We start from the raw sequence: 23832 nt of genomic DNA, 5'->3' as shown, positions 1-23832 counted from the left end.
CTACTAGGTATTTACCTCAAAGATACAAATGTAGTGAAACGAAGGGGCACCTGCACCCCACTGTTTATAGCAGCAGTGTCCACAATAGCCAACATGTGGAAAGAGCTGAGATGTCCATGGACAGAAGAATGGATAAAGAAAATGTGGCATATATATACAATGGAATATTACTCAGCCATCAGAAAGGATGAATACTTATCATTTACATGGATGTGGGTGGAACTGGAGGGTATTATGCTGATTGAAATAAGTCATTCAGAGAATGACAATTATCATATGGTTTCACTCAAATGTGGAATATAAGAAATAGGGCAGAGGACCATTGGGGAAAGGAGGGAAAACTAATGGGAAGTCATCAGGGAGAAAAACCATGAGAGACTCTTAACTATAGGAAACAAACTGAGGGTTGCTAGAGTGGAGGTGGGTAGGTGGATGGGGTAATTGGGTGATGAGCATTAAGGAGGGCACATGATGTGATGAGCACTGGGTGTTATACGCAGCTAATAAATTATTGAACACTATATCTGAAACTAATGATGTACTATAAGTTGGCTAATTGAATTTAAATTTAAAAAAAGAAGCTAAGGATAATTGTTGGGGAGTAGTGGGAAATAAGACTACCTGTATAGATTGGAGATAGATTATGGAGAATCTGAAAAGTACAAAATGGTTCTACATAGTTTTCTAGGCAAGAGGGTGCCAATTTTTTTGAGCAGTGTAGTAATCTGACAAAAGAATGATTTTAGTTTGACAGTGGTAATTACAGTTGGTTGGAATTAGATGAGAATGGTGTGATGGCCTTTGGCTAAGGAGATTGGTGATGATGGAAATGATGATGATGATGGTTATAATTAATATGTATGAGCCCCTCTTCTCTGCTTGTTCCTGTGAGATAAGTAATATTATAGTGTTTTAAAATTGACACCCATTCAAATCACTTGCCCAAAGCCACATCACTAGTAAGTAATATAACTCAAATTTGAATCTAGGTCTCACTCTGAAGTCTCTCCTCTCTCCATTATTTTACCATCCAGGCAGTAAAGGCCTGGTCTTGGATGGTGGACCCTATTGCACTCTGTACCTGCCTGTATTATAACATTCATCACAGTGGACTCTTTCGGTATTATATATTTGTCTTCTCTACTAGACTGTGATTCTTTGAGGACATGGATTTTATCTTAATCATTTTAGTAACCCAGCACCTAAATTATACATTAGGCACTTGAAAATGTTTGTTGAGGGGCGCCTGGGTGTCTCAGTCAGTTAAGCGTCTGACTTCCTCAGGTCATGATCTCAGGGTCCTGGGATCACACTCCCTGCTCAGGAGGGAGTCTGCTTCTCCCTCTGCCCCTCCCCCTGCACGTGCTTTCTCTCTCTCTCAAATAAATCTTTTTAAGAAAATGTTTGTTAAATGAAAGGATAGAGAGTACAGAGTAAGCAAGAGATATAAACAAACAATTTTTGTACTTGAGTGTAGTAGAATATTAAAGTTGGAATTGTAGAATTCTTTCTTCTGTTCTTGCCTTTTATCAGTATTAGTAAACTGCCCTCATTTCAACTGAAAAATGCTGTTGACAGATAATAATGGGATATATCCTAAGTTTCATAGGAGTTTTTAAAAAATTTTTATTATGGAAAATTTCAAACATTTACAAAAGTAAGATAACAACGTGAAATAAAATAATGTAATATAGCACAATATAATATAACATGTAATGTAACATGTAATATATGCCTATCCCCGAGCTTCAACAATAATCAAGTCCTGGCAAATCTTGTTTCATCTTTACCCCACCCCTGGAATATTTTGAAGCAGATCCCAGACATATTTCATCTCTAAAAATATTAGCATATATCTCTTAAAAAACTGGAACTCTTTAAAAAATTATCATACATAAAAATTCCCTAATACCAAATATCTGGTCAGTGTTAAAATATCCCTGAATATGAGGTTGGTTGGGAAGATGACATAGTGGGAGTACTCTGAGCTCACCTCCTCCCAGATACAACTAGATAACACTCACATCAGCTTAAGTAACCCAGAAAATGACATGACAGCTGGCAGGACAAACTCCAGAGATATCACTTGAAAGCAGCAGTTTGAAAAACACCAGGGGTATATGGGAGGTAGTTATTTACTCACCTCAGAGCATGGTCCGGAGAGACAAGGATCATGGTGAGACACTTCCAGGAACAAAGGAGATGGCAGGCACTAATTCCCTCCCCTGCCCCCAGGTATGAACAGTGGACACCTGCTGTGACCAGAGTACCACACACACTCCTTACTTAACATCTTATACCAAGCCCTGCCCATCCCTCACCCAGCATGCTTCTGTGGATCCTTACTTCCCAGTCATGCTACATTTAGTCCTGGTGCTGCAAACCCCTCCCTCAGAAGATAGGAGCAAACCTTCCTAATATATCTCCCAACCTGTGTGTTTTGTAGGACGTCAGTTCCAGGGGTGCTGGGGGAAGGTCTCATTTCACAAACAGACCACCGCATACCATGTTAAAATGTGCCCCAACCTGCTGGGGACCAAACACTGCTCACAATAAGCAAAGAGAACCTCTGCAGACAACTGGACTGAAGGAAAAAGAGGCCAAGACTTAATAGCGGAGCACATGCAACACACATAGGACACAGTCCCTGAAATGCTAGGCCCTGGGGTACAGGGGACACTGCACTGCAGGGCATTACAGGATCTCTTTTTCTTAAGGCCATTACCTTCAAAAGCAAGAGACATAGCTGACTTTACTAACATACAGAAACAGACACACAAAACAAAATTAGAAGACAGAGAAATAATGTCCCAAATGAAAGAACAAGACCAAACCACAGCAAGAGACCTAAGCAAAACAAATATAAATAATATGGCTGATAGAGAATATAAAATAATGATCATAAAGATACTCAATGGACTTGAGAAAATGTGGAGGATATCAGAGAGACACTTCACAAAGAGATACAAAGGAACCAATCAGAGATGAAGAACACAATAAACGAAATTAAAAAGGCACTTAATGGAAAAAATAGGCTAGAGGAAGCAGAGGAACAAATTAACTACCTGGCAGAGTAATGGGAAGTAACTAAGCTCAGCAAAGGAGAAGAAAATTATTCAAATTGAGAACAGTCTCAGGGAACTCAGTGACTTCATCAAACACTTCATCTGCATTATAGAGATCTCAGAAGAAGAAGAGTGAGAAAAGGAGGCAGAAAATTTATTTGAAGAAATAAGAGCTGAGGGGTGCCTGGGTGGCTCAGTCAGTTAAGCGGCTGCCTTCGGCTCAGGTCATGATCCCAGGGTCCTGGGATCGAGCCCTGCATCGGGCTCCGTGCTCAGTGGGAAGTCTGCTTCTTCCTCTCCCACTCCCCCTGCTTGCGTTCCCTCTCTCACTGTCTCTCTCTGTCAAATAAATAAATAAAATCTTAAAAAAAAAAGAGAAGAGCTGAATACTTCCCTAATTTGGGGAAGGAAACAGATATTCAGATCCAGGAGGCACAGAGATCCCTCAACAAAATCAACCAGAGGAGGTCCAAACCAAGACACATAGTAATTAAATGGCAAAAAGTAGTGATAAAGAGGGAGAGAACAGGAAGATGGCAGCAGAGTTGGAGGAACCTAGGTTCCTCTCTTCGCATGAATACAACTAGGTAACTATCAAATCATCCTAAATACCCCAGAAATTGACCTGAAGACTGGCAGAAGAAACTTCACAACTAAAGGGAGAGAAGAGGCCACATCCAAGAAGGTAGGGGAAGTACAGGGATGTGGTTTAGGGGATAAACAGAGCCTGGTTGCTGCAGAGGGGAGGGAGCTAAGGTTGTGGAGAGGGCAAAAGAGCAAGGAGCACATAGGGAAATGCACAGGGAGAATGTTCCCCATAGCCACTGGCTTGGAAAATAAGAGGCACTGGATTTTATGAGTTCATGCAGTCAGTGGGGCTTAAAACCTAGAGTTTTAAGGGTCAGCAGGCTTTGTTGGGATAGAGCCATGAGAGTATTACACTGCTCCTGGAGAGAAGAAAGGCAAACAGCCCAGGGTAGACAGCTCAGAAACAGTGATCTGAGGAGTGCCTGAGGCACACACTGGGGATATTATTTACTCCTCTCCCAGAACAAAGGAGCTGGCTGACACCATTTCCCTCCCCGACCCCTTGACATAAACAAAGACCAACCTGCCTTAAGCTGTGCAGCTCTGGCATGGGGCTGCCTAACTTGCATACACCAGCCACAGCCCCCTGTGCTCTTGTGGGCCTGCCCTTCTCAGTCATGCTTGCCTCAGTCCTAGCAAGGTGGGCCCATCCCCTCCTAAGACCAGCACAAACCCCAGCCCACACCCTGTGTCCCAAACAGCTCTGTAGGCCTCAGTTCTGGTGAAGGTGGTGACAAGTCTCATTTCATAACCATACTAGATCACACCTAGTTAAAACTCATCACATTCAGGCCAGGGACCAAACACTGCCCATAGAAGGCAAGGAGAGCCTCTGCAGATGACTGGCCTGAAGGATAGAGCAGCTAGAACATAACAGCAGAAAGCACACGACACATAATTGAGACACTCCTTGAAGTACCAGGCCCTGAGTACTACATGACCTCTTCATTAAGCCATTACTTGCAGGAGCAGTACATAACTGACTTTTCTAACACAGGGAAGAAAGCAGAGATGTAGACAAAATACCAAAATGGAGAATTTATCCCAAATGAAAGAATGAAATCTTATGGCCAGAGATCTTAGTGAAACAGATAGAAATAACATGCCTGATGGAGAATTTAAAGCAATGATCCTAAGTATACACACTGGAGATGAGAAAAGAATGGAAAACATCACAGAGACTATTACCACAATGATAAAAGATAAAAAAGAATCAGAGATGAAGAATGTAATAAACCAAATTAGGAACATATTAATGCAATGAACAGCAGGCTGGAAGATACAGAGGAATTAATTAGTGACCCAGAAAACAACATAATGGAAAGCAGTGAGGCTGAAAAGAAAGAATTATGCAAAACAAAAATAGACTTCAGGAACTCAGTGACTCCACCAAATGTAAAAACATTTGTATTATAGGAGTCCCACAAAAAGAGAGGGAAGTGGGGGCAGAAATTTTTGAAGAGCTAATAGCTGAAAAGGTCTCTAATCTGGGAAAGGAAACAACTATCCAGATCCAGGAGGCACATAGAACTCCCATCACAGTCAACAAAAGCAGGCACACACCAAGACACATTTTAATTAAATTTGAAAAATATACTGATAAAAGTTCTTAAAAGCAGCAAGACAAAAGAAGTCCTAAACTTACAAGGCTAGCTGGATATTTCTCAAAGAGAAACTTGGTAAGCCAGAAGAGAGTGGCATGATATATTCAGAGTACTGAATGGGAAAAATCTGCAACAGAGAATACTCAATCTAGGAAGGCTAGCTATCCCAGCTTTGCAAGAAATATTAAAGGGGACTCTGAATGGAAAGAAGAGACCAAAAGTGACAGTATTAAGGTAGGAAGCACAAAAGCAGTAAACATGACTATTTCTGTAAAAGGACAGTCAAAGGACTCACACACAAAAAAGACATAAAATGTAATAACATATACCTAAAACATGAGGAGGAGAGGAAAAAAGAATGGGTTGTTACTTGAATGATCGTGAACTTAAAAGAGACTGCTATTTGCAGAAGAGGTTACATAGAAAGTTAGTGGTAACCATCTATCAAAAACCATTAATACATATGCTAGGATAAAGGGAAAGAAATCCAAATATATCACTAAAGAAAATCAGTGAAACTTGAGAGAAATACAAGAAAGGAACAGAAAAAATTTCCAGAAAAAAAACACAAAACAAGGAATAAAATTGCAATACATACATATCTATTAATAATTACTTTGTTGTATGGACTCAGTGCTCCAATCAAAAGATTTATGGTGTCAGATTGTATAAAAGAAACCAGACCAGGGTGCCTGGATGGCTCAGTCGGTTAAGTGTCTGCCTTCAGATCAGGTCATGATCCCAGGGTCCTGGGATTGAGCCCCGCATTGGGCTCCCTGCTCAGTGGGGAGCCTGCTTCTCCCTCTGCCGCTCCCTCTGCTTGTGCTCTCTCTCTTTCTCTCAAATAAATAAATAAAAATCTTAAAAAAAATAAACCAGACCCATCTTTATGCTACCTACAAGAGACTCATTATAGACTTAAAGACACTTGCAGATTGAAAGTGAGGGGATGGAGAAATGTTTGTCATGAAAATGGGTGTCAAAAGAAAGCTGGAATAGCAATACTTATATTGGACAAACTAGATTTTAAAGCAAAGACTTCCACAAGGCACAATAATGGCATGGTATAATAATAAAGGGGACAATCCAGCAAGAAGATAGAGGAGTTGTAAATATTTATGCACCCAAGATGGGAGCACCCAAATACATAAAACGATTAATAAGAAACACTAAGGAACTAATCAATAGTACTACAATAACAAATAGTATGGGACTTTAACACCCCACTTACATCAATGGACAGATCATCCAAACAGAAAATCAACGCGGCAACAATGCCTTTGAATGACACACTGGACCAGATTGATTGAACAGATATATTCAGAACTTTCAATCCTAAAACAGCAGAATACACATTCTTTTCAAGTGTACATGGAACATTCTCCAGAGTAGATCACATCTTATGTCACAAAAAAATGGCCTCAACAAATACAAGATTGAAGTCATACCATGCACTTTTTCTGACCACAGTGCTATGAAACTTGAAGTCAACCACAAGAAATAATTTGGAAAGTACACAAGTACATGGAGGTTAAGTAACATGGTACCAAACAGTGAATGGGTCAACCAGGAAATAAAAAAAATAATACATGTTGAAACAAATGAAAATTAAAATACAACTACCAAAATGTTTGGGATGCATCAAAAGCAGTCCTAAGAGGGAAGTATGTAGCAATACAGGCCTACCTCAAGAAACAGGAACAATCTTAAACAACCTAATCTTACACCTAAAGGAGCTAGAAGAAAAGCAACAAAGGAAGCCTAAGTCCTGTAGAAGGAAGGAAATAATAAAAGAATAGAGCAGAAACAAATGATATAGAAACTAAGAAAACAGTAGAACAGATCAATGAAAACAGGAGCTGATTCTTTGAAAACATCAATAAAATTGATAAATCTCTAGCCAGACTTATTAAAAAGAAAAGCACCCAAATAAATAAAACCATAAATGAAAGTGGAGAAATATCACCCAACAGCAGAGAAATACAAATAATTATAACAGAATAGTATGAAAAACTATATGCTAACTAATTGGACAACCTAGAAGAGATAGATAAATTCCTAGAAACATATCAACTATTAAAACTGAAACAGGAAGAAAAAATTTGAACAGACCAATCACCAGCAAAGAAATTGAATCAGTAATCAAGAATCTTCCAACAAAGTCCAGGACCAGATGGCTTCATGGGAGAATTCTACCAAACATTTAAAGAAGAGTTAATACTTATTCTTAAACAATTCCAAAAAATAGAAATGGAAGGAAAACTTCCAAATTATTCTATCAGGCCAGCATTACCCTGATACAAAAACGAGATAAATATACCACAAAAAAAAAAATAACTGCAGGCCAACTCTGCAGAACATAGATGCAGAAATCCTCAACAAAGTACTAGCTATCAAATCTAAGCATACATTAAAAAAATTATTCACCACAGTCAAGTGGGATTTATTCCTAGGTAGCAAGGGTGGTTCAGTATTCACAAATCAATCAATGTGATACACTGCATTAATAAAGAATAAGAACGATATGATCCTCTCGATAGATACAGAAAAATCATTTGACAAACTACAACATCCATTTATGTTAAAAAGATTAACCAAGTAGGTTTAGAAGGAACATACCTCAACATAATAAAGGCCATATGCTAAAAACCCACAGCTAACATCATCCTCAATGGGGAAAATACTGAGAGCATTTCACCTAGGGTCAGGAACACAACAACAATGTCCACTCTCACCACTGTTATTTAATATATTACTGGAAGTGCTAGCCACAGCAATCAGACAACAAAAAGAAATAAAAGGCATCCAAATCAGCAAGTAAGAAGTCAGACTTCCACTATTTGCAGGGTGCTATATACAGATAAATTAAAACACCCCACCAAAAAACTGCTAGAACTGATAAAAGACTTCAGTAAAGTTGCAGTATACAAAATCAGTGTACAGACATTACTCCATTTCTATACACCAGTAATGAAATAGCAGAAAGAGAAATGAAGGAATAAGTCCTGTTTACAATTGCATTGAAAACAGTAAGCTACCTTGCAGTAAACCTAACCAAAGAGGTGAGAGTCCTGTACTCTGAAAACTACAAAATGCATTAAAGAAATTGAAGATGACACGAAGGAATGGGAGGACATTTCATGCTCAGGGACTGAAAGAACAAATATTGGTAAAATATCTATAGTACCCAAAGCAATCTACACATTTACTGCAATCCCTATCAAAATAGCAACATCATTTTTCTCAGACCTAGAGCAAATAATCCTACAATTTGTATGGAATCACAAAAGACCCTGAATAGCCAAAGCAATCTTGTAGAAGAAAAGTACAGCTGGAGGCATCACAATTGTGGTCAAATTATTTTACAAAGCTTTAGTGATCAAAACAGTTTGGTACTGGCATAAAAATAGAATAGAATAGGATAGTATAGGATAGAAAACCCAGAAATGAACCCACAATTATATGGGCAATTAATCTTTGACAAAGGAGAAAGGAATATCCAATGGGAAAAAGACAAGTCTCTTCAACAAGTGTTGTTCAGAAAACTGGATAGCAACCTGCAAAAGAATGAAATTGGACCACATTCTTACACCATACACAAAAATAAATTGTAAATGGATTAAAGACCTAGATGTGAGACCTGAAACTATAAAATCCTAGAAGGGAACACAGGCATTAACTTCTTTGATATTGGCTATAGCAACTTCTTTCTAGATACGTCTGTTGAGGCAAGGGAAACAGAAGCAAAAATAAACTATTAGGACATCAAAATAAAAAGCTTCTGCATAGTGAAGGAAAAAAATCAACAAAACTAAAAGTCAACCTATGGAATAGGAGAAGATATTTGCAAGTTACATATCTGATAAAGGGTTAGTACCCACAATACATAACGAACTTATAAAATTCAACACCTAAGAAATGAATAATCCAATTAAAATGTGCAGAAGACATGGATAGACGTTTTTCCAAAGAAGACATACAGATGGCACACAGACACATGAAAAGATGTTCACCATCACTGATCATTAGGGAAATCCAAATCAAAACTAGAATGAGATATCACCTCACACTTGTCAGAATGCATAAAATCGAAAACATTAGAAGTGTTAGCAAGGATGTGGAGAAAAAGGAACACTCTTGCACCATTTGTGGGAAAGCAAACTGGTGCAGCCACTGTGTGAAATGTTATGAAGGTTTTTCAAATAATTAAAAAGAGAAGTACCCTGTGGTCCAGTAATTGCGTTACTAGGTAGTCACACAAAAAATACAAAAAACATTAATTCAGAGGGATATACGCACCCCTATGTTTATTGCAGCATTATTTACAGTACATAAACTGTGGAAGCAGCTCAAATGCCCATCAATAGATGAATGGATAAAGAAAATGTGTGTATATATAAATTTTTATACACACACAAACACAATGGGATATTGTTCAGCCATGGAAAGAATGAAATCTTACTATTTGCAGCAACATGGATGGAGCTAGAGTGTGTAATGCTAAGTGAAATAAGTCAGAGAAAGACAAATACCATTTGATGTCACTCATGTAGACTTTAAGAAACAAAACAAATGAAGAAGGGAAAAAAAAAAGACCAAGAAACAGACTATCAACTATGGAGACCAAACTAATGGTTACCCAAGGGGAGGTGGGTGGGCAATGGGTGAAACAGGTGACAGTTATTAAAGAGTACATTTTAAAAATAATCCCTGAATGTATCATAACTTTTTAAAGTTCACTTTAAAATTCTTGTTCCAAACAGTATCTATATGTTAGAATTTATTGATTTTAAGTCTCATAAGTCTGTTCCTCCATTTTGTGTCATTTATTTATTGAGGAAATCAGGTCATGTCGTTTTCTCTTTAGAGTTTCTGAATTCCTGAATTTTCTTAATGAATTCCCATGGTGCCTTTTAACATGTTTCATTGTATTTATCTCCTGTGTCATAATAATATAGGATAACTGATAATTCCTATTTAAATTGAGAACTAGAAGATTTTGCTTTAACTTCATCAATCTTTGTCCCATATGAAAATCTCAATCTTTCAAATTCCAGTGTACTTTGTCTTATTCTACAAAACAACACACACAAGAGTTTCCTTATAAAATGGCAACATGGCCTCCAACAGTATGATTATTAGAAACATATTATTAAATACATTATTAAGAACAGTTTTAAGATTTTTGTTGTTTTTGCATTTGTATTTTTTGCTGTTTTCTCTTCTTTGGTTATATTGTTGCCCATTAGGGATGGACAATCAGTTACTTGGTTGTAATCACTGTGAATTGTTTCTCTCTTTGATCATTGCCTCTGCATTGTTTGTTTATTTCATTTTCCATTTAGTTTTCAGGGCTTAACCTTTTTAACTTTAAATTTTTTTAATATTTTATTTATTTTAGAGAGAGAAATAGAGAGAAAGCAAGACTGTGTGAACAGGGGGAGGGGCAGAGGGAGAGGGAGGGAAGAAGACTCCCTGCTGAGCACAGAGCCCAATGTGGGGCACAGTCCCAGGACCCTGAGATCATGACCTGAGCTGATATCAAGAGTCGGATGCTTAACCTACTGAGCCACCCAGGCACCCCTTTTAATTTTTAAATTTAAAAAAATTTTATACTTATCACAGGACTCTTGATTTATTTATTTTCTTTTTTTAAATTTAAATTCAATTAGCCAATAGTAAATTAGTTTCAGATGTGGAGTTTAGTAATTCATCAATTGGATATAACACCCAGGACTCTTGATTTAATACAAAAAATCCTTTGCTACATGATGATACATCTCTAAAGCAGAACTAATAATTAGGACTGGTTTTATATTAGACTAATAAATATATAGTCTTTATTACAAAATAGGTAACAAAAATTCTTATAAAGAAAACTTTACATTTCAATTCTCTTTGTAAAGTAGAAAATAACCCATATGTTTATGTTCCCAAGTGAACATGGATAAGGCATTTACCCATTCTGACAAGTGTGAGGTTTTGATTTGGATTTCCCTAATGATCCCTTCTGTGATCTAATCAGTCCTACATTTTTTTTTCACTTTTTTTGGTGATGCAGCTATTTAAAATGGCTCCCATGCATAGTGCACAAGTGCTATTAGTATTTTTAAGTGCAAGAAATACGTGATATGCCTTATAGAGAAAATATTTGTGTTGAGTATACTTCATTTAGGCATGAGTTACAGTGCTGTTGACCTTAAGTTTAATGTTAATGAATTAACTGTATATTAAATAAGGTGTTTTTTAAACAGAAACACATATAAATAAAGGTTACATATTGGTCAGTTGATAAAAATGTAACCAGAGACTTGCAAGAAATTAACCCTTTATTTTCCCTAGGAGCAGTGTTTCAGTTTTCACAGCTATTTTATGGAATGCGACTACTGCAAATAATGAGAATCAACTGTATTTTGATTACAGAAGTGCTTGGAAAGGTTGAGTCTTATGTGCGAGTTAATCTGATGCTCATCTTCAGTCTTGGTTTTTGTAAACTCTGTATGATAGAATTCTGTTCTAGAACCTGTTATCTTTTGGAGGAAGCCAATTTTTCTCTCACTGATTTTAAACAAGTCGTTAATAGTTTTGAATTGACAAGTCATTATTTTGAAGTTACAAATAATTTTAATGCAAGATCTTCTTGTGTAAAGTAGGATTGCCTTTGTTCAATTTTAATGCTATTTAATTAATGGCCTTATGGGACTGTAGGTTTGTATAGTACCCTCAAGCTCTGATATTTTTTGAATGTCTTATTTAATTTTCTAAATCAGGAGTTGGCTTTTTTTTCTGTAAAGGGTTAGATAACAAATTTGTTAGACTCTACAAAACAGAAGGTCACATATTCTTTGTTTCTTATTTTTGTTTTCACTATTCTTTAAATATTAAAAAAAAATGAAAATAGGATGCCTGGATGGCTCAGTTGGTTAGGCATCTGCCTTTGGCTCAGATCATGATCCCAGCTTCCTGGGATCAAGTCCCGCGTGGGACTCCTTGCTCAGTGGAGAGCCTGCTTCTCCCTCTGCCTGCCACTCCCCCTGCTTGTGCTTGTTGTGCACTTTCTCTCTCTGACAAATAAATAAATAAAATCTTTAAAAATTTTTTAAAAAAACATTCTTAACTCAGAGACCAGACCAGATTTAGCATAGAGCTGTAATTTGCCAATTCCTATTCTAAATTTTTCATGTGTTACGCAGTCAGTTGCCTCTCTTTGGGTAGGAAATCCCTTCTTCATCCGTATAACCAGTGTTTGAAAAAGCCTGAGGATGCCAATGTGCCTGTTTTCTTTTGATCAAAATCTTGGCCTTTTCTATTTTGAGACGACAAGTATGCTGTATTTTATTGTTGTTATGGATCTCAGCCAGAGCCTGATTAGCATCAAATACATCTGAGAAGAAAAATGAGGAGTAAGTGCAGCCACTTAACATCTTTATTCAGCAAGGAAAGATTGGGGAGCTAAAATTAATTGTCCATTTACCAAGTACAAGCCATTTTATATAATTATTTAATCTTCATGATAACCATATAAAAGGAAGGCATTTCCATGTTTTTCAGATAAATAAACTGAGACTCTAAGGTAGCACTGTCCAGTAGGATTTTCTTCAATGATGGAATTACTGTGTATCTGTACAGTACACTGTTGAGCACTTGAAATGGAGCTAATGTGACTAAGGAAATAAATTTTAAATTTTATTTATTTTTTATTTAAATTTAAATAACCACAAGTAGCTAGTAGTTACCATATTGTGCAGCATAACTCTAACAGCTTAAGTTACTTGCCCAGATTTAACAGTTCCACAACTGGAATTCAAAACCAGGTCTATGTAACTCCTAAGCTCATGTTTTTAGCATCATGCCACACTGCCTCATTAGTAAGAGGTGGATGGGCCCTACCCTACTGAATAGAAAATATAGTGAATTTACTTAGGCATTTTTCAAAATATGTTAACTTTTTAGGCCACTAGTTCAGTTAATCTAGACTTTGGAGCCCTGGATCATAAATATCAAGTAATACCTATGAATTTATTTTATAGTCTATATATTATTATTGTATTATGTGAAGATGAATATACTCTGAGAAGATTAGGGTAATTGAAATTTTTTTAGATATTAGCATACTTCAACTGTTTTTTCGTATTTAAGGAATAAGGTTTAATCAGCTGTTTTTAAAATAGCTTTTAAATGTTGAGAATTTACATTCTTTAATCACTTCAGAGATATATTAACAAAATTTCTCAGGTGCATGGGAGAGCATCCTTGATGGCATCAGCTTTAATATTTTTTTATTAAGAAATGACATAGGTATGGTGTAGAAATCTTACTTCATTAGTGAATACCAAGTATAAGGAAATCAAATGTGATGTCTTTTGGGAAGGCAGGCCTAGATAAATTATTCTGTGATGCTGATATATATATCAGAGGGAGGCTTGAAGGGAAAACAACAGTGAACAAAATTTTTATTAGTATCGAGTCCTCATTTTACCCTGTCTGAAGTCTCAGTCTAAATCAGTCATGACTGGCTTAAACAGGAAGTAGCCTAACTAAAGTCTCTAGCTTCCCTTATTCTGCTCAGAAGATATTGAAAAATATGTCAGAAATGAAGTATAGGCACTATCACTGTTATCAGAGAACACTTAGAGTCCTTTGACTAGTATTTCTTCCAGTTCTTGTATAATTTCTCTTCTGTGTAAGCCAAAGTGACCTCTTTCCTCTGGATGTCCTTTGTCAATTTCAGCTTTTCCTATGTAAAGAAAATATTTGTTCCCTGGAAAGCTTTTCAGTCGGCCTTGAATGGGTAATCTTTGGGAAATATTTTGATACCTGGATGACACTGGAGCACTTTGTTCTTAGAGCCAGTGATTTTCCTGCATTATTTTTTTTTGTTTAAATTTTTATTAATTTTAGAGATTCGGAAAGAGAGCATGAGCTGAAGGGGCAGAGGGAGAGAGAATCTCATGCAGACTCTGTGCTCAGCACAGAGCCCAGTGCAGGGCTTGATCTCACAACGCTGAGATCACGACCTGAGCCAAAACCAAGAGTTGTAGCTTAGCTGACTCTGCCATGCTGGTGCCCCTTTCCTGCATTCTTAATTCAAATCAAGTTATATCCAAAACAAAGTTCATTTTGGCTTAAATAAAGCATGAGATAGGTAAAAAGTGAATGTTTTGGAAAGTTAGGAATAAAGGATTTGTAATGGAAGGAAATTATTTTTATAAATAAATATAAATCGTATTTCAAGATACAACTTGAATCATTCAGTACTCCAGATCACCCTTATCTTTTACTTTCTCCATAGCATTTATCAATTTCTAATATATTGTTTATTTATTGTGTTTATTGTCTGTCTGTGCTCCACTAGAATGTCATCTCCAGAAGAGCAAGAATCTTTGTTTTGTTTATCGATATAGCCTAAGCACTGAGACCAATGGTCTGACACGTATTTGTGTACTAAGTGACTACCATGATATATCCTACTGAATCCTTCAAATTTTGTATTCACTTCTTGGTAATTATTTTATTGGTATATTCCATATGAAGTAGACTAAAGTTAACTAATAAAAATAATACTCTACTATCTAGGATGATATGAGAATTTTAGGAATTATACTCTAAAAATATATGCAGCAATTTGGAGTGCTTGAGTTTTTAATACTTTAAATAAAACCCATAGTGTTGCTTGGATACCCCCAGAATGTATCAGGAAATGGAGGATGGGGAGGTTTTCAATTAAAAATAATGATATGTCTTTCTCAGATGGGAAAGCTGACAACCATACCTGGAGGTCTGATATGTGCATCTATAACTGTCCATGCAGCTAAAGAAGAAGAATACAAAAAGCAGCTAGTAAGACCAGAGCAGGTAATTTGCCTACAAAAGTTTGTGCATTTTGTATAACATACATATGATGCAAAAGCCATGAGTGTTTTTATTTTTGACTTATCTCTATTCATCAAAAATGTATTTAAAGTATTTGTTAGGCTCATTTTATAAGTTGAAAGAAATAGTCGTAGGGTGTGTAAAAATAAACACTGTATTTATTATATTTAAATCAAACATCTAAAATTCTAACTCCAATGAAAAAAATTAGTGATTTTTCTTAGTGAATAATCAATTAGTAGTACAGGATCTTAGTACTTATAAGCAGTCTGATTTTTTTTTCTTGACAAATTTATACAAGTACACCTGATATTTGAAAACTTTAGTTTAAGAAATTCATTAAGATCTCAGCTTTGAAAGTGACCTTAGATGTTTTCTAGTGCAGCCTTCTGTGGTACTGTAATCCCCTCTACAATAGGCACACTAAGTGGCCGTTTATCTTCTACAACAATAAAATTCTGGAAAAAGGAACCTAAGGCAGTCTACCCATTTTCTGGCAGCTCTCATTCAGCTTGAGGTCCTTCCTTATGTCAGACACAGCTGTGTCTCATAATAAGTTCTATCCTTTGGCCTTGTATCTCTTGGCATTGGTACCATATAGAAAAATTCTCATCCCTCTTCCACAAAACAACTCTTCAGATATCAGTTACACTTTAAGTAATTTTGTATCCTGGATAAGTATATTAGTAGCTTTAACCCTCACATGTCATAGCTTGGAGTTCTTGCACTATAATGGTCATTCTTTGCCAAACATGTTTAGGATGGTTAGTGTTTTTTTCAGGTGACTGTAGGATAGAGTCAGATTCTGACTTCTCTTGTTTTAGATAATGTATTTCTATTAATACTGCCTGAGATCACATTCATTTTTATGTTTATATTTGTTTTGAGTGTCCTTATAATCAACCTTGCCTAAAATCAGCTTTTGACCATGACAGAGTAAACCTGAAGTTCTCTAAAATTAATTAAACTTCTTTATATGGGCTACCGGTAAGCTGTCTTTTTCCAATCTGTACTTAAGTATATGGACTTTTTGGACTCCATTACAGGTACAATTATGCCTGTTCAATTTTATTGATCTAGTCTATCATACCAGCTTGTTGATACTTACTTGTGGCTATTGATTCTGTTCACCATTGTACTTTTTTTTTTTAAGGGGCTCTTTCTCTTTAGATAAAAAGCACAAATAAAACCTGGAGGAATTGGGGGAAGGAAATATAGAAAAGGCCTGGGCAAAGCTCAGAGATGACAAAGGGGAAAAGCAGGGAGTGGAGGGGGAACAGTAAGAGCCCCAAGTCAGGGCATGAAAGAGGTTTCTAAAGAGTAAACATCTCCTTATTTGATGACAATTTTCTGGTGCAAGACTTGGGGCCCAGAGCCAGGAAGTGGCTCGGGAAGTGCTGAGGCAGTGGGCGGCAATCCATGGGCAGTGATGTTCTACTTGTAGGCCTCATGGATGATCTTGAAGCCTTGAGCAGTGGTGTAGGGGATGTCTGTGACAGCGTCCCAGTACAGGGCTGGGCAGATGTGACAGAGTCCCAGTACAGGGCAGACCTCCCAAACAGAGACCTTTGGGGCAGCCCTTGGGGAAACCATTCCTCAAATGTCACATTATCACTGAAAATAATGAAGGTACAGGAGCAGTGAGCAGGAGGGTTGATAGGTCCAGTGCTGGCCTGGGGAGTCAGTGCAGAAGCTGTGGGAGCAGGATCCAGTCCTTCCACATCCACATTTTCTTTAGGGCCTGGCTCCCCAATAAGCAGCACTACCACTGAATGATGTGATTATGGGCCCAGGGCACATCTGCGTCTTGTCCATCTGCTTCTTTTTGTCAGCCTTGATCTGCTCATATGTTTCTAATAAACTTAAGTTGAGCTCCTCTGTGGTCTTGGCCTCTCTGAGCAGCACCTCCTGGATCAGTAGCCACTCACAATGGGGCCCCTTTCGCTGCTGTGACTGGCGCTGCCTCTCCTGTACCCAAAGGAATGTCTGTCACGTATGCTCAGCTGTAGACTGACACATGGAATTCTGTCAGAGCCATTTTCCTGTAGTTCCTATTGGCAGCAGTGCTTTCTCTTATTAGGCCTTCTGAGAGCTACCAGCTGGAGTGCTGACTTTTCGAGGTCTCAAGATCTTGAGAGGCTCCTTATATGCTTTGGTGACTACTCAGCACTTCTTTTTTGGCTCTTCTGCTTTTCTATCACTGAATGGTTCATCCTCTTCATGGATGTCAAAGTCAGAGTTCACCTAATCCTCTGTGTCTGACTGGTGCCCTTGATACTCATTATTTCCCAATTCCTCTGTGAAACCCCCGTAAGTCATCTGGTAGAACTCGTCTTTCTCCTCTGCTTCCAGGAACCCAGAAACCTGGTTCCCCACAGTCTTCTGGGGACCCAGTCCCCAGCCAGACTCATACCGCCTACCGAGACTACGCTGCTACTAGCAGCCCCTCCCCCAGGGCCCTGTTCACCATTGCAATTTTTACCTTTTCCAGCCTGAAGTCACCCCTAAGCTTTATCTACATTCTTAGAAAAATGTATGTAAGTCTGAATCTGAATCCTGACTCCACCACTATTTGGATGACATTAAAGAGAATTCTTAATGGTGGCATAAATATTTGGTTGCATGAATGTACCATTATCAAATGTACAATTTCTATAATTTTTTTTTAAATTTAGCATATTTCCAATTATTTTGCTGTTACAATCAATCAGTGCTTTGTTGAAACACTTTGTACGAAATCTTTATGTACATTTCTGTTTCCTTAAAATGAATTTCTAGAAATGGAATTATAGATCAGAAGGCATAAAAATATCAATACATTGCCAAACTGACATGCATAAAGGTAGTATTCATTTAACAAAACTATTTCCTGAATTCCTCTTGTATGTGTATGAGGCACTGTATAAGCACTGGGTAAAGTTTTATTAATTTTCATTAGCAGTCTAAGATAGTCACTTTCCTACATACTTGCCGATTCTCAGTTTTCTTTCTCCTTTTTATTAATCTTAGAGAGATGATGATTTTAAGCTTACCTTGACACTCATCTTTGAAAAAGCTCAAAATCTAGGTATTCCCGAAAATCTATTTGTCCCGAATAGCTGAATTTACATATTTCTGAATTTAAAAATAAATTTGTACTCTTTATTATAGAATATACAGAATTCCTTATATTTATTGTGTTCCACAATACATTTTAAATAGAATTTAATTGAATTACTTACCAAACAAAATATTCTTTAATAACTGAAACTTTTTACTCAAGCCAGCACCTCCACATTTCCTTCTCCACCCACCTCTGGTAACCACTTTTCTACTCTGTGCTTCTGAGTCTTTTTGTTTGTTGGTTGGTTTGCATTTCAGTTGTAAGTGAGATTGATCTTGCCTTCATTGGCTTATTGGCATTTGTATTTCTTTTTTTATTCAAGTGTAATTAACATAGAGTGTTAAAATAGTTTCAGGTATACAGTGTAATGATTCAACAATTCTATCTACTTCTCTATGCTCATCCAGATAAATATAAATATATGCCTAATTCCTTTTATCTATTTCACCCATCCCCCTGGCAACCACCAGTTCCTTCTCTGTATTTAAGCGTCTGGGTTTTTTTCTTTGTCTCTTTTGTCTTTGTTCATTTGTTTTATTTCTTAAATTCCACAAATAAATGAAGTCTTTTGGTACTTGTCTTTCTCTGACTTAATTCACCTAACATTATACCTTCTAGGTCCATCCACGTTGGAAATGCTAATATTTCAGTCATTCTTATGGCTGAGCAATATTCCTTATATATTATATATATATATATAAATTTTCCATTTGAGATATATATCCATTCATCAGTTGATGGACATGTTGTTTGCTTCCATATCTTTGCTATTGTAAATATTATTACAGTAAACATAGGAGTTTATATCTTTTTGAATTAGTGTTTTTGTTTCCTTTGGATTACTCTAGTCTTGTAGTATATCTTGAAATCTGACATTGTAATACCTCAAGCTTTGTTCTTTTTTCTTACAATTGTTCAGCTGGGGTGCCTGGGTAGCACAGTTGGTTAAGCAATCAACTCTTGGTTTCGACTCAGGTTGTGATCTCAGGTCATGAGATTGAGCCCCACATTGGGCTCTGTGCTTAGTGTGGAGTCTGCTTAGGATTCTCTCTCTCTCTCTCCCTCCCTCTCTCTGAAATAAATAAATCTTTTTTTAAGAAAAAAGATTGCTTTCACCATTTGAGGTCTTTTGTGGTTATATACAAATTTTGGGATATTTTTTCCTAGTGCTGTGAAAATTGTTCTTGGCATTTTGATAGGGATTGCATTAAATCTGTGGATTGCTTTGTGTAGGATGGACATTTTAGCAGTGTTTGTTCTTCTAGTCTCTGAGGATGGAATGTCTTTCCATTTCTTTGTGTCATCTTCACTTTCTTTCATCAGTGATTTATAGGTTTTGTAGTACCAGTATTTCACCTTCCTGGTTAAGTTTATTCCTAGGTATTTTATTATATTTAGTCCAGTTGTCACTGGGATTGTTTCCTTAATTTCTCTTTCTGCTACTTCATTATTAGTGTGTAGAAATGCAATGAATTTCTGTATATTACTTTCATATCCTGTGACTTTGCTGAATTATCAGTTCTAGTAGTTATTTGATGGTTCTTTAGGTGTTTCTATATATAATACTGTCATCTGCCAAGAGTGAAAGTTGTATTTCTTCCTTATCAATTTGGATGCCTTTTCTATCTTTTTCTTGCCTGATTACTGTGACTAGGACTTCTGGTACCACGTTGATTAAAAAATGGTGGGTGTGAACATCCTTGTCTCGTTCCTAATCTTAGAGGATAACCTCTCAGATTTTCACCATTGAATATGATGTTAGCTGTGGGTTTTTCATAAGTGGCCTTTATTATGTTGAGGTATATTCTCACTAGACCTATTTCATGGAGAGTTTTTATCATGAATGGATGTTTTACTTTATCAAATGCTTTTTATACCTGTATTGATATTATCATGTGGTTTTTATACTTTCACATGTTAATGTGATGCATTACATTGATTGATTTGTGCTTACTGAACCACTTTTGCATCCCTGGAATCAATCCCACTTGATCATGGTGAGTGATTTTTTTTCACACATTGTTGGATTCAGTTTGCTAACATTTTGCATCTATGTTTATCAGAGATATTGGCCTGTAGGGGGGGGTGTGTGTGTGTGGTGTCTACCTAGTTTTGGTATCAAAGTAATGCTGCCCTTGTAGAATGAATTTGGAAGCTTTCCTTCCTTTTCTATTTTTTGGAATAGTTTGAGAAGAATAGATATTAACTCTTTTTTAAATGTTTGTTAGATTCATGTGTGAGTTGATTGGGTCCCGGGCTTTTTTATTGCCAGATTTTTGATTACTGATTCAATTTCATTGTAATGGTTCTGTTTCAATGTTCTATTTCTTCCTCATTCAGTTTTGTGAAGTTACATGTTTCTAGGAATTTATCCATTTCGTCTAGGTTGTTCAAATTGATGGTATATAAATTTCTATAATATTCTATAATATTCTCTAATAATCTTCTGTCTTTTGGTAGTGTTGGTTATTTCTCATTTCATTTCTGATTTTATTTCCTTGAGTCCTCTCTTGTTTTTTTCTTGATAAGTCTTGCTAAAGGTTTACCAATTTTGTTTACCTTTTCAAAGAAGCAGGACCCTGGTTTCATTGATCGGTTGTGGGTTTTTTGTTGTTATTTAGTTTCTATTTCATTTATTTCTCCTCTGATCTTTATTATTATTATGTTTTCTTTTTTTTAATTTTATTTTATTTTGTTATGTTAATCACCATACATTACATCATTAGTTTTTGATGTAGTGTTCCATGATTCATTGTTTGCATATAACACCCAGTGCTCCACACAGAACATGCCCTCTTTAATACCCATCACCAGGCTAGCCCATCCCCCCACCCCCCTCACCTCTAGAACCCTCAGTTTGTTTCTCAGAGTCCATAGTCACTCATGGTGCATCTCCCCCTGTGATTTCCCCCCCTTCATTTTTCCCTTCCTACTATCTTCTTCTTCTTCTTTTTTTTTAACATATAATGTATTATTTGCTGGCTTTGGTATTTATTTGTTCTTCTTTTTCTACCTCTTTTAGGTAAAAGGTTTGGGATTTTTCGTTTTTTGAGGTAGGCCTGTATTGCTATAAAGGCCTGTTAGAATGGCTTTTTCTGCGTGATAAAGTTTTTGGATCATTGTGTTTTCATTTACATTTACCTCCATGTATTTTTTTATTTCCTCCTTGATTTCTTGGTTGACACATTCATTGTTTAGTAGCAAGTTACTTAGTCTCCATGTATTTGTATTCTTTCCAGTTTTTTTCTTGTGATTGATTCTAGTTTCCTATCATTGTGCTTGGAAAAGATGGATGATGTAATTTCACTTCTTTTTTAATTTATTGAGACTTTGTTTTGTGGACTAAATGTGACCTATTCTAGAGAATGATCCATGTATACTTGAAAAGGATGAGTACTCCACTATTTTTGGATGGAATATTCTGACTGTATCTGTTAAGTCCATCTGGTCCAATGTGTCATTCAAAGCCACTGTTGCCTTGTTGATTCTCTGACTGAATGATCTATCCACTGATGTAAGTGGGGTGTTAAAGTTCCCTACTGTTATTATATTACTGTTAGTTTCTTCCTTTACGTCTGTTAATACTGCTTTTTGTATGTAGGTGCTCCCATGTTGGATACATAAATATTTATGATTATATCCTCTTATTGGATTGTCTTCTTTGTCATTATGTAGTGTCCTTTTTTGTCTCGTCTTTGTTTTTATTTATTTAGATTCAGTTAGCCAACATGTAGTACATCACTAGTTTCAGATGTAGTGTTCAGTAATTCATCTGTTTCCCATAACACCCAGTGCTCCTCAAATCATGTTACCCTCCTTAATGCCCATCACCCAATTACCCCATCCACCCACCCACCTCCTCTCTAGGAATCCTCAGTTGTGTTTCCTGTAGTTAAGAGTTTCTCATGGTTTTTCTCCCTCTCTGATGAGTTCCCATTCAGTTTTTCCTCCTTTCCCCTATGGTCCTTTGTACCTTTTTGTATATTCCACATATGCGTGAAACCATATGATAATTGTCTTTCTCTGATTGGCTTATTTTGCTCAGCATAAGACCCTCCAGTTCCATCCACATCATTGTAAATGGTAAGTGTTTATCCTTTCTGATGGATGAGTAATATACCATTGTGTGTGTATATATATATACCACATCTTCATTATCCATTCACATGTTGGTGGACATCTTGGCTCTTTCCACCATTTGGCTATTGAGGACATTGCTGCTATGAACATTGGGGTGCAGGTGCCCATTCAGATACCTACATTTGTATCTTTGGGGTAAATACCTACTAGTACAATTACTGGGTGTAGGAGAGCTCTATTTTTAATTTCTTGGGAAAGTTTCATATTGTTTTCCAGAGTGGCTGTACCAGCTTGCATTCCCACCAACAGTGTAAGAGGGTTCCCCTTTCTCCACATCCTCACCAGCATTTGTTGTTTCCTGAGTTGTTCATTTTAGCCATTTCTGACTGGTGTGAGGTTGTATCTCATTGTGGTTTTGATTTGTATTTCCCTGATGCCAAGGGATATGGAGCATTTTTTCGTGTGTCTTTTGGCCATTTGTATGTCTTCTTTGGAGAAATGACAGTCCGTGTCTTCTACTCATTTCTTGATTGGATTATTTGTTTTTTGGATGTTGAGATTGATAAATTGCTTATAGATCTTTGATACCAGCCCTTTATGTGATGTGTCATTTGCAAATATCTCCTCCCATTCTGTAGGTTGCATTTTAGTTTGGTTCACTGCTTCCTTTGCTGTGCAGACGCCTTTTATCTTGATGAAGTCCCAGTAGTTCATTTTTGCTTTGGTTTCCCTTGTCTTTGGAGACATGTATTGCAAGAATTTGCTGCGGCCGAGGTCAAAGAGGTTGCTGCCTGTGTTCTCTAGATTTTGATGGATTCCTGTCTCACATTTAGGTCTATCATCCATTTTTGAGGCTAGGACTTCTAGTACTATGTTGAATAGCAGTGGTGATAGGGGACATCCCTGCCGTGTTCCTGACCTCAGGGGAAAAGCTCTCACTTTTTCCCCATTGACTATGGTATTCGCTGTGGGCTTTTCATGATATTGAGATATGTTCCCTTTATCCCTACACTGTGGAGAGTTTTAATCAAGAAAGGATGCTGGATTTATCACATGCTATTTCTGCATCAGTTGAAAGGATCATATGGTTCTCTTACTTTCTTTTATTAATGTGATCTATCACATTGATTGATTTGTGAATGTTGAACCACCCCTGTATCCCAGGGATAAATTCCACCTGGTCTTGGTGAATAATCCTTTTAATGTACTTTTGGATCCTATTGGCTGTTTTTTTGCTGGGTATTTTGGCATCCATGTTCATCAGGGATAATGGTCTGTAATTCTTTTTCATGGGGTTTTTGTCTGGTTTGGGGATCAAGTTAATGCTGGCTTCAGAGAATGAGTTTGGAAATTTTCCTTCCATTTCTGTGTTTTGAAACAGCATCAAAAGAATAGGTATTAATTCTCCTTTAAATTTTTGGTAGGATTCTCCTGGGAAGCCATCTGGCCCTGAACTCTTGTTTGTTGGGAGATTTTTTTTTTAAGGACTTAATTTTTTTATTTGAGAGAGAGAGACACA

General features: G+C 36.8%; 1 protein-coding gene and 1 pseudogene across 2 annotated transcripts in view; one reads left to right on the top strand and one right to left on the bottom strand.

The window, feature by feature from the left end:
• Nucleotides 1-23832, top strand: part of APOOL (apolipoprotein O like) — a 123047-nt gene that overhangs the window by 32359 nt on the left and 66856 nt on the right. For both annotated transcript variants that reach the window (XM_027609646.1, XM_027609644.1), the window contains exon 2: nt 15008-15112. In XM_027609646.1, coding sequence (XP_027465447.1) covers nt 15008-15112 — 105 coding nt within the window. The remainder of the gene's footprint in view (nt 1-15007; nt 15113-23832) is intronic.
• Nucleotides 16463-18174, bottom strand: LOC113931170 (annotated as a pseudogene).

The sequence above is a fragment of the Zalophus californianus genome, chromosome X (assembly GCF_009762305.2).
Source record: "Zalophus californianus isolate mZalCal1 chromosome X, mZalCal1.pri.v2, whole genome shotgun sequence".
Classification (NCBI taxonomy): Eukaryota; Metazoa; Chordata; class Mammalia; order Carnivora; family Otariidae; genus Zalophus; species Zalophus californianus.
Note: the sequence above shows the minus strand (reverse complement) of the source record. Positions and strands in the feature narration are given on the sequence as shown.